Raw genomic sequence first — 12,749 nt, 5'->3', positions numbered from 1 at the left:
TCGTGCACCCACCACCTCCCCCCCCCCCCCTTTTCTCACTTTTTGTTTTCTTTGTTTGTTTTGTTTTTGCATGTGCAGTTTTGTAAAGCAAACTCGAGGTACTGTATCTCGCAGCTCGTCAGTCTCCAGCGTAAATTCACCGTGAGTTGCTCTCTGTTACGATATTCAGTAAATGGATTTATGACATATCTCTCTCTATTTATAAACTGCCCTCTTTCCCCTTCTCCTGATGCCTTCATTCCCCCTTGTTTTTTTCCAAAAATCATTCCCATCATTGTGGAAAGCCTCCAGACCAACATATGGTGAAAGGACTGGAAGGTGTGCAACATTGCTATATAATGCTTGTGACTGGATCGTGAGCAACTCCGTAGTGTTTTGTACATTTGTACATTGACTGTGATTTTTCTTTCCCCCCTTCCTTCCTTTGTTCTTCTCCCATCCCCTTAATTATTTTCCTTTGTTCCCTCCTTAACTATCTTCCCTCTTCTCCCCTCTGCCCTCGTTTGGTGGTTCATCTTGTTCTCACTTGGATTTTTGTTCTCTGTGTTTATTATGCGCTGGGCTGATGGCTTTGATGTTCCACCAGTGTTTGCACTTATGGTTCAATAGGAGAACGAGGGCCCACCATGAGTGTGCTCTTTAAACGAAAGCTGGAGGAGGAATTTAAAAGAAACTTCTGTAAACGGGGCCCAAGTGAGACCAAATTGGAAAATTCTGCATAAACATCCTTGGGAAACTTATACCGTGAGAGCGCTGGTTATGCCTGTGCTCTCTAACCTTCTCAAGCTGGAGCTTAAAGCTACAGATATTGTAAAGATGAGGCACTCGGCAAGCTCCTATGTACCCGTGGCGGAGTGAACATGGTGGCAGACCTTCCTTTGCTCCACGCACTTCCTACCAAACAAATCTTGCTGGCTTTGCTGTGAATCGCGGGTGCGCTTTGACTCCGATGCAGGTTTGTAGAAAACGCCATTGCTCCCTGCCGACTAATACAACAAAACTCGTCATCAGCTTCTCATCAATCCATCCAAGTGTCTTTGCTTTGGGTTATACTTTTACCGTTTGACGTTATCTTTCTTCTTTAATGCTTTTGGAGAGACAAGTAAGTGCAATTCAAACATGCTTGCGTTTGTCCTTATGTGCTCCGTAGCAGGTACCAAGGGCACGGTGAAGCAAAGGAGGTTTTCCACCAGCGTCCTGACATTTTCCCTTTTCCCTGGGTGTTTTGGGGGTCCTTGTCCACTGGTGGATCTTAGACACGTTTGTATTAAAAATATGTTGATAAGATGTGTGAGTTTAGCTTCTGTGACCAAGACTGAACTTTTGTGACTAGCAAAAGTAGGTGTGACATGTCTGTGAGAGCTCACGGGTGGTGGGACAGTGAAAATCTAGGGGAGTAGACTAGACTGAGGCAGCTTTTGCCTCATTTATTCCAATGGATTTCCTGGCTGCCGGGAGCCTCGAGAGGCAGAAAGGTGTGGGGAGAGGTCTGCTGCCCTTTGGGGGGCTCTCACCCTGCCTTAACCCCGGCAGGAGGGACGGTCGAAGGTGGTGATGGGGGAGATCACCGGGCTACCTTCTCCCCAAACACTTGATTTCACTCCAGTAGAAGTTACACCAAACCAGTCCGAGGCCACGCATGCACAATTAGGAATACAGCCTGAAAGAATGAAGAATTTGGCCCCTTTTCCAAACTTCCCGAGACAGAGCTGCCTTTTAGAAAGATGAAATAAAATTGCAGGCACTGAAACCCCTTTGGAAGGAGGATTTGCCCACGTTTGGAGGCGTTTGCCGTTGAGGTCTGTTGCTACCTCCCCACCAGCAGTAGAGATGGTATAATAGAGGCTTCTTTTGCTGATACGACTCGCATCTGTTCTCTGAACTGAATAAATTTTTACTGCAAAAAGCTGTAACTGAAGATTTTCATCCTCTTTAACATTTCCATGCATCGTCTGGGCAGTAGTTTGTAGTTTCCTATGCAAACCAGCACCGTTTTTGACAGATGAGCTGAGTGTGCGTTTTTTTCTCTGTGGGTACCTAAAGAGCATTCCCCCAGCAAAATCCCATGTTTTGATTAAATAAATGACTGGACCCCATAACAGTGTGCAATACATAAAAGTAACAGCCATCACAGAGCGTCAGTAAAGCCCCCTCGAAGCGTAAAGACGTCTGCAGGTCTCATTTACTCCGTACAAATGTCATCGTTAGAAATGTGGGTTTTATTTAAATTCAAATAGAGAAACTGGAGCAACTCCTCTTAGGGCTGTGCAGGTGCGGTGGACTCCCATTCCCTGGACGAATATTAGTGTAGGTTCGGGATGCCTTTATATCACTCTCTTTCTACCCACCGTGAGTGCTATTGTTGTAATTATACTGAATAATTAAGTGGTCTCATTTTTGTGCCTAGATGAAAGTTGAACAGTAATCTACTAATCTAAAAGAGCTTTTAAAAGATGCAAAAAAATCCCTGTTCCTTTTTCTTCCTTAGGCTGCCTCAAACAGCATGAAATATCGTGTGCCTTTAATATCAGTAGGAACCAGGATCTGCAAAACCATGGTCATCTGTTCTGAAAGAACGAAACTTATTCAAAAATATTTTGAGATAGAGAGGGTTGTTTTTTTCCACATATTCTTTCTTTGATTATTTTACTAAAAGAAAAATATTCTAAATTGGTAAGAAACTAAGGACGAAATACTGGAGCTAGCTTTATTCATTTATTTATTCTTAAGAAACAAGGTCAGTAATTTTCTGCTAATTCCAGGCTTTTATGCTATAAAAAATTTATGAAATGAGCAATGCAAGCAATAGGAAATCCGTTTTTAATACAGTGACGAGAGATAATTAAATACAGGTACGCTCTATTTAAGTAGATCGGCATTTATCTAAAATAAGTACTGAAATCGGCAACTAACTTATACGTACTTAAGCGATGGCACACAGCTAAGTGAAAAATTGTGATGTATTTTCCAATAGTACATATTTAAGAGTAATGGGATCTTGAATTTTCATATCAGTCCTGCTTATATTGCCATGGCTGATGAAATCCAAAACAGTGCGTTTAGTAACTTGAGGTTTTCATTGTATTGCTGTTGTTTATTGTTTACTTTTAAGAAGATCCAGAGGTGTCAGTCATTGCTTGGGCATGAAAAATGGCATGTTCTTAAGGCATTTTCTAGAATGGTAAATAAAGCAAAAGCCAGTGTTTCACAAGCTGAGGATTTTTTTTTTCCAGAAGTGCACCTGCCACAGTTTTTTTTTTTCCCCCCAGAACAAAACTTGTTTTTCTTTGAGCAACTCGCTCTTTCCCACCCCAACCATCACAGCCCGTCTCTGCTGCATCGATCCAGCTGTAGACGAGCTGATAGCATGCAGAGGGAAATGAAAAAGCTTAAATATCTTCTGCCAGGATGAATCTGTCGTTTGCCATCCAGGAGCCCAAATTGTTCTTGATCTCTATCGCTTGCTTTTGTATGTTCACTGTCTGGGTCACCTGCTTTATTTCCAGCCTCATAGTGCAAAAAAGGGGCTGTGACTTCATTCCCTGATGTGTTTTGTCTTGGTTTCTGTCAAAAGCCTGGAGCTCACGGTGCAGCTTTGGCCATAGCAGAATCTGGTCTGGGCCAGTGCAGCGTGATTGCCAGAATGTCTTCTGGAAAGCGTGGCATGAACACTTCAGAGGAAAAAATAAAAGTAAATGTAATTTGCCTGGATTTTAGGAGAACTTAACGGTTCCACATATTTAACCTCTGTGTGGTTTTTGTTAAAACAGGCCATAGCAGTGTGGCTTTTAACTTTCCTTTTTTGTTTTGCTTTTAACTCCCTCACCATCTTATTTATTACTGACGATGCAATTACTTGATCGCAATTCATAACTGAAATACCAAACAAATCTTGAGGTCCGAAAAGGGATCTTGTGACTAATGGTAGCAGTATAACTTGAGACAGAATAAATATTTTCTGGCGTTTTCTTAGGAGCAGAATGTGCATAAAGCTAAGCCTCTTATTTATACTTCTGGGATTAGTATGTGATGCACTTTTACTGAAGACAATTAGAAAACTCGTCTTATTAGAGCGACCGGGAGCAGCATGCGGGATGGTGAGTTATGGTTGAGCGAAATCATTCTGTTCTCATGAAAAAACTCAAGCTGAAAGCAGTGTAACTTCTACATTAGCACCGGGAAGCTTGGGCTTGGATGGGCTTTGCATCACTTCAGAACCGTACAAAAACAAGTGACGCGGCTGCCTTCAAACTCTAAGCAGCAGCATATAACGATTGCAACTGCTCCTAAGTGGCCACGAGCACCTCGTGGGAGTGGTGACTAAACGCTAGAGCTTTTCTAAATTTTGTTCTGATACCCACCTTGGAACCTTTCTGGCTCTACGTTGGCCAAAGGCACCAGCCGAAGGGCGTGCAGCTGCCGAGCCATGCAAAGCCCCTGAAAGACCCGCAGCAGCACTCAGCTCTGTCCCCCTCTGGCATCTCAGCTTTCTGGTCAGCACGTCCTGTATCATGTGCTCCAAATTGTCTAAAAGAGCAGATAAAGGGAGTGGAAATGCAATCTGAGGATGATAATATTGAGAAAAAAAAAATTGCATTTATTTAGTGATCTTTCTTGATCTAAGAAGTTGGCACCTATGATAGTTTAAAAGGTGTTTCAAATTTCAGTAGCAAGTTTCTGAATGTAAGGATGTGATGTATGGCCAGTAGTACATTAGGCTTAGACCAGATGCAAAATTTAGAGTTTCTAGCGAAGAGACATTAGGAGAAATATTATGAAAGAAAATGTTTTCTTCCGGAGAAACAGAAATATCAAAAATTCTCATATGTAAAAACAAAATTGAATTCAAGAAGAATATTGGAAGAGGCTGGGCAGCATTTTCCATGACTGTCCTCGGTAACGGTGTTTGTGACACACACCGTTGCACCAGCTCGGTGGGAGGGCACAGCGCGTCTCCTGAGAGAGCTCAGGCAGGAAATGTAACTCATAAAAGAAGAAAAGGTGCTAAAGCACCCAAGCAGCAACTCCCGGGGTCACTGGCAAAGTAAATTTAAACACTAGCGGTGAATTAATCTGAAAGAAAATTTTTTTATCAAACCCAACAGAGATAAAACACTCCGTTTTGTGCATGTCTACCCTAAACTAAAATGCTTCATTGTATTTTCCAAGTGGAAAATTGCAATGTGGAGAGAGAGTCTCCAAGTTCGTGAACAGAAAATATTATTTTAGTGGAAAGCGTTTTTTTGCATTGCATTTTCTCTTGAAACTGTATTTTAACAAGAAATTCCCTTTCATCTGTAATCGGAACATATTCTTTCATACTCACAGTCTAATATGTAGGTATTTTCAACATCAAATTATTATGTTCACAGTCATCTTTCATTCATTATTTACTAAAGCAAAATTTTAAGGGTTGCATTTATGTAGCTGATTAAACCAGTAGTTCTAGGAAGCAAAGTGCCATTAACTAAAGCAGTGTTCTAAAAGGTTATGATACTAAAATCTTTAATCATTAAGGAATACCCTAAGGTTAGAATATGACTATAAAATATCTTGAACAATCTAAACAGTGACTGGTTACATTTTTTATTTATACCAATATTAGTCACTGATTCATTAATATGAATTTTATTTGCTTCTACCTTAATTTTATGGTTTTCTTTCTAGCCACAGGCAGGAGTTGTTTGACTGCTGGCTTCTTAATCCAAGCAAAAACTGTGGAGCTACTTAGAGAAGCGTATTATCGATAATATATACTACAGCATTTCAAGCCCAGAGGAGCTGAAAACTGAATATATTGCCAGTACCCTTCAAAGAGTTCGAAATATTCTGTAGACAGAAAATAGGGATGGGAAGTAATTGTAAAGAAAGTGAATTAACATTAATCTTTGAACTATGTCTGTAAATCAGAGGTGATAAATGCAATTTTCATAATGGATTCAGACAGATTTTAAGCAGCAAACAGTGAATAGGATTTCATATAAGGAGTTGGCTTCATAAATAGATGGTTTTCTCTTGTGGGAAGAAATAATTGTTTATCACAAAGGCTCATTTTTTATCAGTTTGGACAAGTCATGATACGCTGCAGCATATCATGCTTGCGCTGTAGAAGGTTTGTGTCTGCCCCAGTTCACGCAGCACTTAATAATTAACTGTACTAAACACCGGAGGAAGCAGAGGGAATTATTTTGCCCTGTCTATGTTTTTCTGTTTTCTCTCTCTTCTGCAGTTCTTTGTTGTGTGCGTCGGCACCGTATCCTCACGGGCGGGCAGTCGTAATGAGGCTGTGTTTTGGTTTAAGGTGACATTCCTGTTGTGCCATGAGTAAGTTCAAAAGCTCTGCTCCGCGGTGAAGTGTAGCAGGAGAGGAGAGGCCGTTAGGTCTGTCCGTGTTCAGCTGCTGCGGGAACTTGCAGAAAGCGAGAGTCAGATAAATTTAATTGGACAAGCAGACAACACATTCCTTCCACTTGCTGGCACTTTGGCTCTGAAAAACCCTAAACTCTGTCCCCAGAGGGACCAACCTGCCCGGTTGCGTTGCCTCCACCTCCCACAGCAGGCTTTGTGCACACTGTCGCTTGCGTCTGCCGTTCTTGATGGGTTTGAATATGATGATGAGCTTGCAGGCAGACTTCACGTTTTCCTGATTGCATTTTCACTGCACTCTATTTTCTGATTATTTTTTTGTCGTCGTGTCTTTTCATGTAGAGAGAAGAAAGGATGCAGTCATTACTTCTGAACCTCCTGCTCTTTGACTTGTTAGGAACCAAAGCCAGTGGGCAGCTGTGTGTTGCAGTCTTTTGGCAATCACCTCCGCTACTTGGGTCAATGTTAAGGATGCATCTCATTCCTAGATACGGAGAAATTCGAGTCTGTAACTTCAGTGTCTGTATGAAGGAAGGGATTTACCAAAATAAGTTTAGTTAATACATGCATTATTTGGTTTCTGCAGGTTCTCAGTGGTGTATGCACCTGGCAGCAGCTTTCAGTTAGCCATGAGCCAAGTACAGTGGAACCTTTAGCACCTCAGAGAGAATTTAAAGGCTAATTTGTGTTCTTGGAGTAAGGGATACGCAACCAAAAAACCCTCCTGAAGTGATACATCTTGTGTCAGAGCGAGCAGGTCCCAAATGTCTCCTCTGAGCTGTGTGATGAATATCAGCCCTGCATCCTCAACCTTCCTCCTCACCACATCCAGCCTCATTTAGATCTTCTTTATGTCTTGGCTTTGATGGGCTCAGTGCAGGCAGTGATGGAGAGGCTGTGTCCATGAAAGTTGCCTGATAATTTGTTGTATGGCTTACTTTGGAAGAGTCTCTGCAGGGAGACTGGGGTTTTGCATCTCACCCCTGCCTGGTGCCCATCCCGTGCTGGTTGTGCTCTGTGCTCTTGGTTCGTAGGTAAATTGAAGGTTTCAGCCAATGTAAGGGCAGTTTCCCGACTCCAACTCTTACTAGTTACCACTTCGGTGCTGACAGCTTGCTCTGGCCGTGCAAAACACGAAACAGAAGCCGGTCCCCACCCCAAGGACTTTCATTACAAAGTGAGAAATGTCCCCTAAGAACAAATGCACCGAGGCAGTACTCGTGTATGTGCATGTCTGAGTGCCCCATTCCTACGCTCTCTTGTTTCCCTGAGCCTGTGTGCGAAAGAGGAGGCTCGTTTTTGTAGCCCAGCTTGGTTCAGCGGAGTGAGATGGGGAGCACGGCAGAGCAGAGCACCCCGTCCCTCCGGGCGGACGTGCAGGACACCCTGGGACACTTGTCCCAGGCAGCTCCATCTCCGTGCTGACCTCTGCTGACCCTGGAGAGCTGCAAACGCAGAGCGCGTGGCTTCCCATGGGAAGTCCCTGTATGGGCGGCAGGTCCGGGCGGTCAGAGGAGGCTTTGCATGTTATCCCTTAATTAATTCTAAAACCGAGCAGATCTGCGGATGAGTGATAGAGTTTGAGTCTTCCATAAGGTTGAACCCACAAGAAACGGCAGGTTACTGCCTGCTCCCGTGAGGCCGTTATCTCCTGTGCCAGGGCTCACTGGGGCAGCTCGGGGGGATGCTCTCCCCTAATGAGGAGCCTGCTTTCCCTTTGACGTGGGATTTTTGGTGAGTGGGGCTCTGAGCAATGTCCCCAGTACCCTCTGTTAACATTTGCGTTTAGAACTGTGATTTTCATCACCCGTTCTTCTGCTGTGCTGTAAATGGGGCACTCATCTGGTGGAAAATTGGTCCAGAATGTGCCTCTCGGGAACACGGGATGTAGATTTTTAGTTTTGGTGATTAGCTGCGCTCAGTCTGTTTTCTGGATTAAATCAGATCCCTTCACATCTGCCTGGCTGCCCTCATCCCATCTGCAGTGAGCATTTCAGTAGGTTTTTGCCTCTTCAGCAGAACCAGGCAGCGGCACCCTCTGTAAAGAAGCGACTCCCGGCAGAGCCGAGAGATGCGGAGCCTTTCCGACGGCTCCCGCTGTGCTCCGTGAGCCCGCCTGAACGCTGCCTCCCCCGGGTTCTGCGCGGCGACAGACCCTGACAGTCCCAATCAGCACGTACATGCCCAAAAGCCGCTTTCTTCTATTGCCAAGGGACCCCAGAAAGTACCTGAGGAAAACGCCTCTGCCTCCCTATTTCCATAGCCTCGCGGGCTGCGCCGGCGTCGGCCCCTCCGGCTGCGGAGGTCAGACTGGCGGGTGGCAGATGGAGACATCCAAGCAGACCAGTAGAAGGAAAATGATTTTTCCTCTCTTTTAACAAAGAGAAGTTTCGTTAAGTAATAAAACGGGTGCTGACCTCCACCAGGCTGAATGGAGAACTCCACCCTGGAAGCCGGTGGGTTTACTTCGATTTGATGCAAAAGCAGAATTTGACTTGCGGTCCTTAGGAGGGAAGAAAAGAAGGCTTCCCTTCCTGCATGGGCTAGGCAGGTGACCCATTCGCGTGCGGTGGTCAGAAACCAAGAGCAGCGCTGAAAGATCGCAGCGTGAAAGCAACGCTAACGGCAGTATCCTCGTTACAATAGATGACAGAAAAGAGCAGGTCTCTCCGGGGGATAAAGGCGCATCACATCTGCATCTACGTGTGACTCTCCCAGTCCCTGGGGTCTTTTCACGGTACAGGGAACAGTTTTCCTTTCTTACTTGTACTTTTCCAGATTCCGGTGATGCTTGGGCTAGACGGTCCATCCTCACCTCGGAAGGATGCCGTGGGTTTAGAGCAGCGGCTCTCCTGTGCCGTAAGCCGGCGGGACAGTGCAGCCTGAAAAGTGACCCCTCGGCTGGCTGTAAGGGGAAGGGGCTGGCGGCAGCGTGCTCAGGCTCGGCTCCTCAGGGGCTGGTTTCATTTCTCCTCACTCCTCCTGCCAATCTAACTTCTCTTACTCGTCGCTAATTTGCTCATCCAGCCATTTCCAGGTGGGGATAAAGGTGCTGTTAATTGTGGGGAAGCCTTGTTCGCTGTTTGAAAGCTCTGGCTGTGCCGTATGATTTTTGTAAGCGGAGACTTCAACCCTTCAGACAATACCTGAGGCTTCCAGGGGGGATGGCCATGTTTTAGAAATCAAGATAACTGCTTTCCAGAGGGCCTGTTGCATAGTGCCTAACGCGCGTGGGGCAAACTAACACTGACGATCCTGCTGGCTTTCCCCGCTCATGTTCTCCGCCAGCCATTCTTTCTCCATTCCTGTAATTTCTTTGGCTCAACCCTCTAGATTTCCTCTTCTTTTTTTTTTTTTTTTTTTGTTGCTTTTTAGGGAATTGGTGCAAAGTTGGATACTAACTTTTCACCTTCCTCTCCTCCTTAGCAAGCAGCAGAACTCCTCCAAATCCAAGTCCGTTTGGGAGCAGCGGACCAGCCAGATCCGGATGCACAATTTCCGAGCCAGCTGCGAGGCGCTGTACAACGAGCTGGATCCGGAGGAGCGGGTGCGCTACGCTACCACCCTGCACATCAGGCCAGACATGAAGACTCATTTGGATCGGCCGCTGGTGGTAGAGCCGAGGAGCGAAGGGAGGAACAACATCAGCAAGCTGAGCCCTGTGGACGTGCAGGAGGTGGAGCAGACCAAAGTCATCTCTACTGATGGGGCAGAAGCTCCACGAAAGCACCACCGGCATCGGGATAAGGACAAACTGGGAGAGCAAGAGAAGGGCGACGTGGCCAAGGATGAGAATGGGGAATCTGGCGCCAACAATAAGGAGGAGCGGCACAGGCAGCACAGGAGCCGCAGCAAGGAGGTGGAAGGGGGGAGTAAGGAAGGGAAAAGTGATCGCAACAGGGGCCAGGAAGGGGGAAAGAGGCACCATCGCCGAGGGTCAGTGGAAGAAGGTGCTGAGAAGGAGCACCGTAGGCACCGGACTCACCGGCACTCTGCCGAACGGCAAGGCAAGGAAGGCAACGGGACAATCAATGGGGCCAGGAGCGAGCGGCGTTCCCGACACCGGGGAGGGTCGAGGTCTGGGAACAGGGAAGGAGAGCCTGGGTCCAAGGGCGAGAATGGAGAAGAGCCTCACAGACGGCACAGGTTCAGGAACAGGGCCCTGTCAACGTACGACTCAGTGGAGAATGGGGACAAGGACGGGGAGGCTGGCGAGAAGGAGCATCGGAATCATCAGCCCAAGTAAGTGTGTACTGGTGTGGCCAGACACGTCCCTGGGACACTTCGGGGGGCGTGAGACCCCAAACACCTTTTAGGAAATGACTTATTCCCCTCCTCGTGGCATTCTCTGCTGTTCTTCTGGCACTCACACCATCTATCACCATGACCTGCAGTTCCATTTTGCTTAAATTGGTAGTGACAGAGGTTCCCAAAGGTGATCTTGGTCTGCGATGGCCCATAGAATAGCTCAGGTTTAAGGAGAGGAATATCCTTGGTGTAAATACCAACAGGCCCTCTAGGACGTAACATGGAACGGCGAATTTCACAGCCTCTGAAGGAAGTTTCTGAGGGACATGTACTTACACCGCATCCAGTCTTGCTTATAGCCCTTTGGTTTTCTTACGGTGAGCCCGTCAGCTGCATCACCAGTTGTTACAGCACGTGGCTTCTTCCACTAAGAACAATGATGTACCCCATTTGGTTTAATTCTTATGTAAGTCAAGTGAGAAAAACAGTACTCGTGAAGCATTTAGAGTAGTTAATAAAGAAGGATAGATTGCCTTTTCAGCTTTATTAGTCTGATGGAAAAGAAATTTCACTGGGATCCTTTAGAATAGTTCATGTCACCGTGGAGAGCTGTGAGTGGCACTGAGATAATAATTTTCCCGTCTACATTATCTTTCTTTCAGATGGATTTCAAAACACTTTGAATACTGTTTAGTTTGATCATGTGCACAAGCTCACTTTCCTCCTTACTGAAATATAGCCACTGCTGCAGAGGAATGCAGAAGCTATTCAGCCACTTACAGGAACACTACAGAGTGGTCTAGGACTGGAAAAGGGAAACACCAAATTTAAATAAACCCTCAGGAGAACATTAAGAAGCAGAATGTCAGACTTCATTCAGAAACCAGTTGATGCTGGAAAGCTAATGTCACTGTTACATGCAAGTGCCATGCGGTCCTTGCTTATGAACCTCAGTTCTGAGCCTCATTAAATGGAATAAAATGATGTTCAGTGGCACAGTTGCTCTTAATGTTGTGCTTGGATGTTGGTTCAGAAGGTCTCGACGGAAAAGGTCACATACTGTGCTATCAGTAAGTTGTCCTGCAGAATGTGTCTTTTCTGCAAAGGACTACCATGAAGAAAACGGTCTGTGAAACCTAGCAAGAGGTGCAGCATCAGGGTGCGTATGTTCTTTGAATCCTTCTTGGGCTATATTTAATAAAATCTGCTTTTCTACCTTAGGGAGAACCAGTGTGAGATCGAGGCTAGCGGAAGCGTGAGTGTCCCTGTGCACACCCTTCCCAGCACCTATCTGCAGAAAGTGCCGGAGCAGCCAGAAGATGCTGACAACCAGAAGAACGTGACACGGATGATTCAGCCACCTCTGGACAAAACCACCGCTGTGAACATCCCCGTCACTATCACTGCCCCGCCGGGGGAAACCACTGTCATACCAAGTGAGTGCCTTTGTCCCCCTGCTTTTTGCTATGAAATTGCCAGAAAAGAGCTAACTTTCCAAGGAAAGCAGCGCACGCTGGGCGAGGGGGGCTGTCCTGGCCACCAGCGTCCTTGCAATCGATGGACGGGAGAACTTGCTGTTGATATAGGCTATAGAGTTCACGCAGCCTGCAGGAACCCAAAATGCGAGGGTCAGCTGGCGGCTCTGGAAAACACCACGTAAGGTTCCCGGGCGGTGGCTCACCCGGAGCACATCCACGTATCTTTGCATAAGGGAAAGATGCAGAGAGCGAGAGAAACAACAAAACGTATTTGTTACTACAAAACCGTGCAGCAAAATAGGCAACTCCTGCAGCAAAACCATCGTGAGCACAATAGTGGATCCTCTGCGTTACCACCTTCCTCTGCGGCCGTGCTGCAAACTCCCGCCCCAACATTGCTCCGGTTCCTCTGGTGTCGCAGGGCCCGCATAAGGGAAAGATGCAGAGAGCGAGAGAAACAACAAAACGTATTTGTTACTACAAAACCGTGCAGCAAAATAGGCAACTCCTGCAGCAAAACCATCGTGAGCACAATAGTGGATCCTCTGCGTTACCACCTTCCTCTGCGGCCGTGCTGCAAACTCCCGCCCCAACATTGCTCCGGTTCCTCTGGTGTCGCAGGGCCCTGGCTGGCCACAGACCCTCAGCCAGGGCCCG

General features: G+C 46.3%; 1 protein-coding gene across 1 annotated transcript in view; it reads left to right on the top strand.

The window, feature by feature from the left end:
• LOC104624072 (voltage-dependent N-type calcium channel subunit alpha-1B-like) overlaps positions 1-12,749 on the top strand; it is a gene marked incomplete at both ends in the record, with an annotated part of 57,951 nt that overhangs the window by 24,844 nt on the left and 20,358 nt on the right. Inside the window, 2 exons of the mRNA XM_010291338.1 lie at positions 9,793-10,608; positions 11,836-12,050. Of these exons, the coding sequence (XP_010289640.1) occupies positions 9,793-10,608; positions 11,836-12,050 (1,031 nt within the window). The remainder of the gene's footprint in view (positions 1-9,792; positions 10,609-11,835; positions 12,051-12,749) is intronic.

The sequence above is a fragment of the Phaethon lepturus genome, unplaced genomic scaffold, assembly GCF_000687285.1.
Source record: "Phaethon lepturus isolate BGI_N335 unplaced genomic scaffold, ASM68728v1 scaffold19167, whole genome shotgun sequence".
NCBI lineage: Eukaryota > Metazoa > Chordata > Aves > Phaethontiformes > Phaethontidae > Phaethon > Phaethon lepturus.
This window is presented reverse-complemented; position numbering and strand designations above follow the sequence as displayed.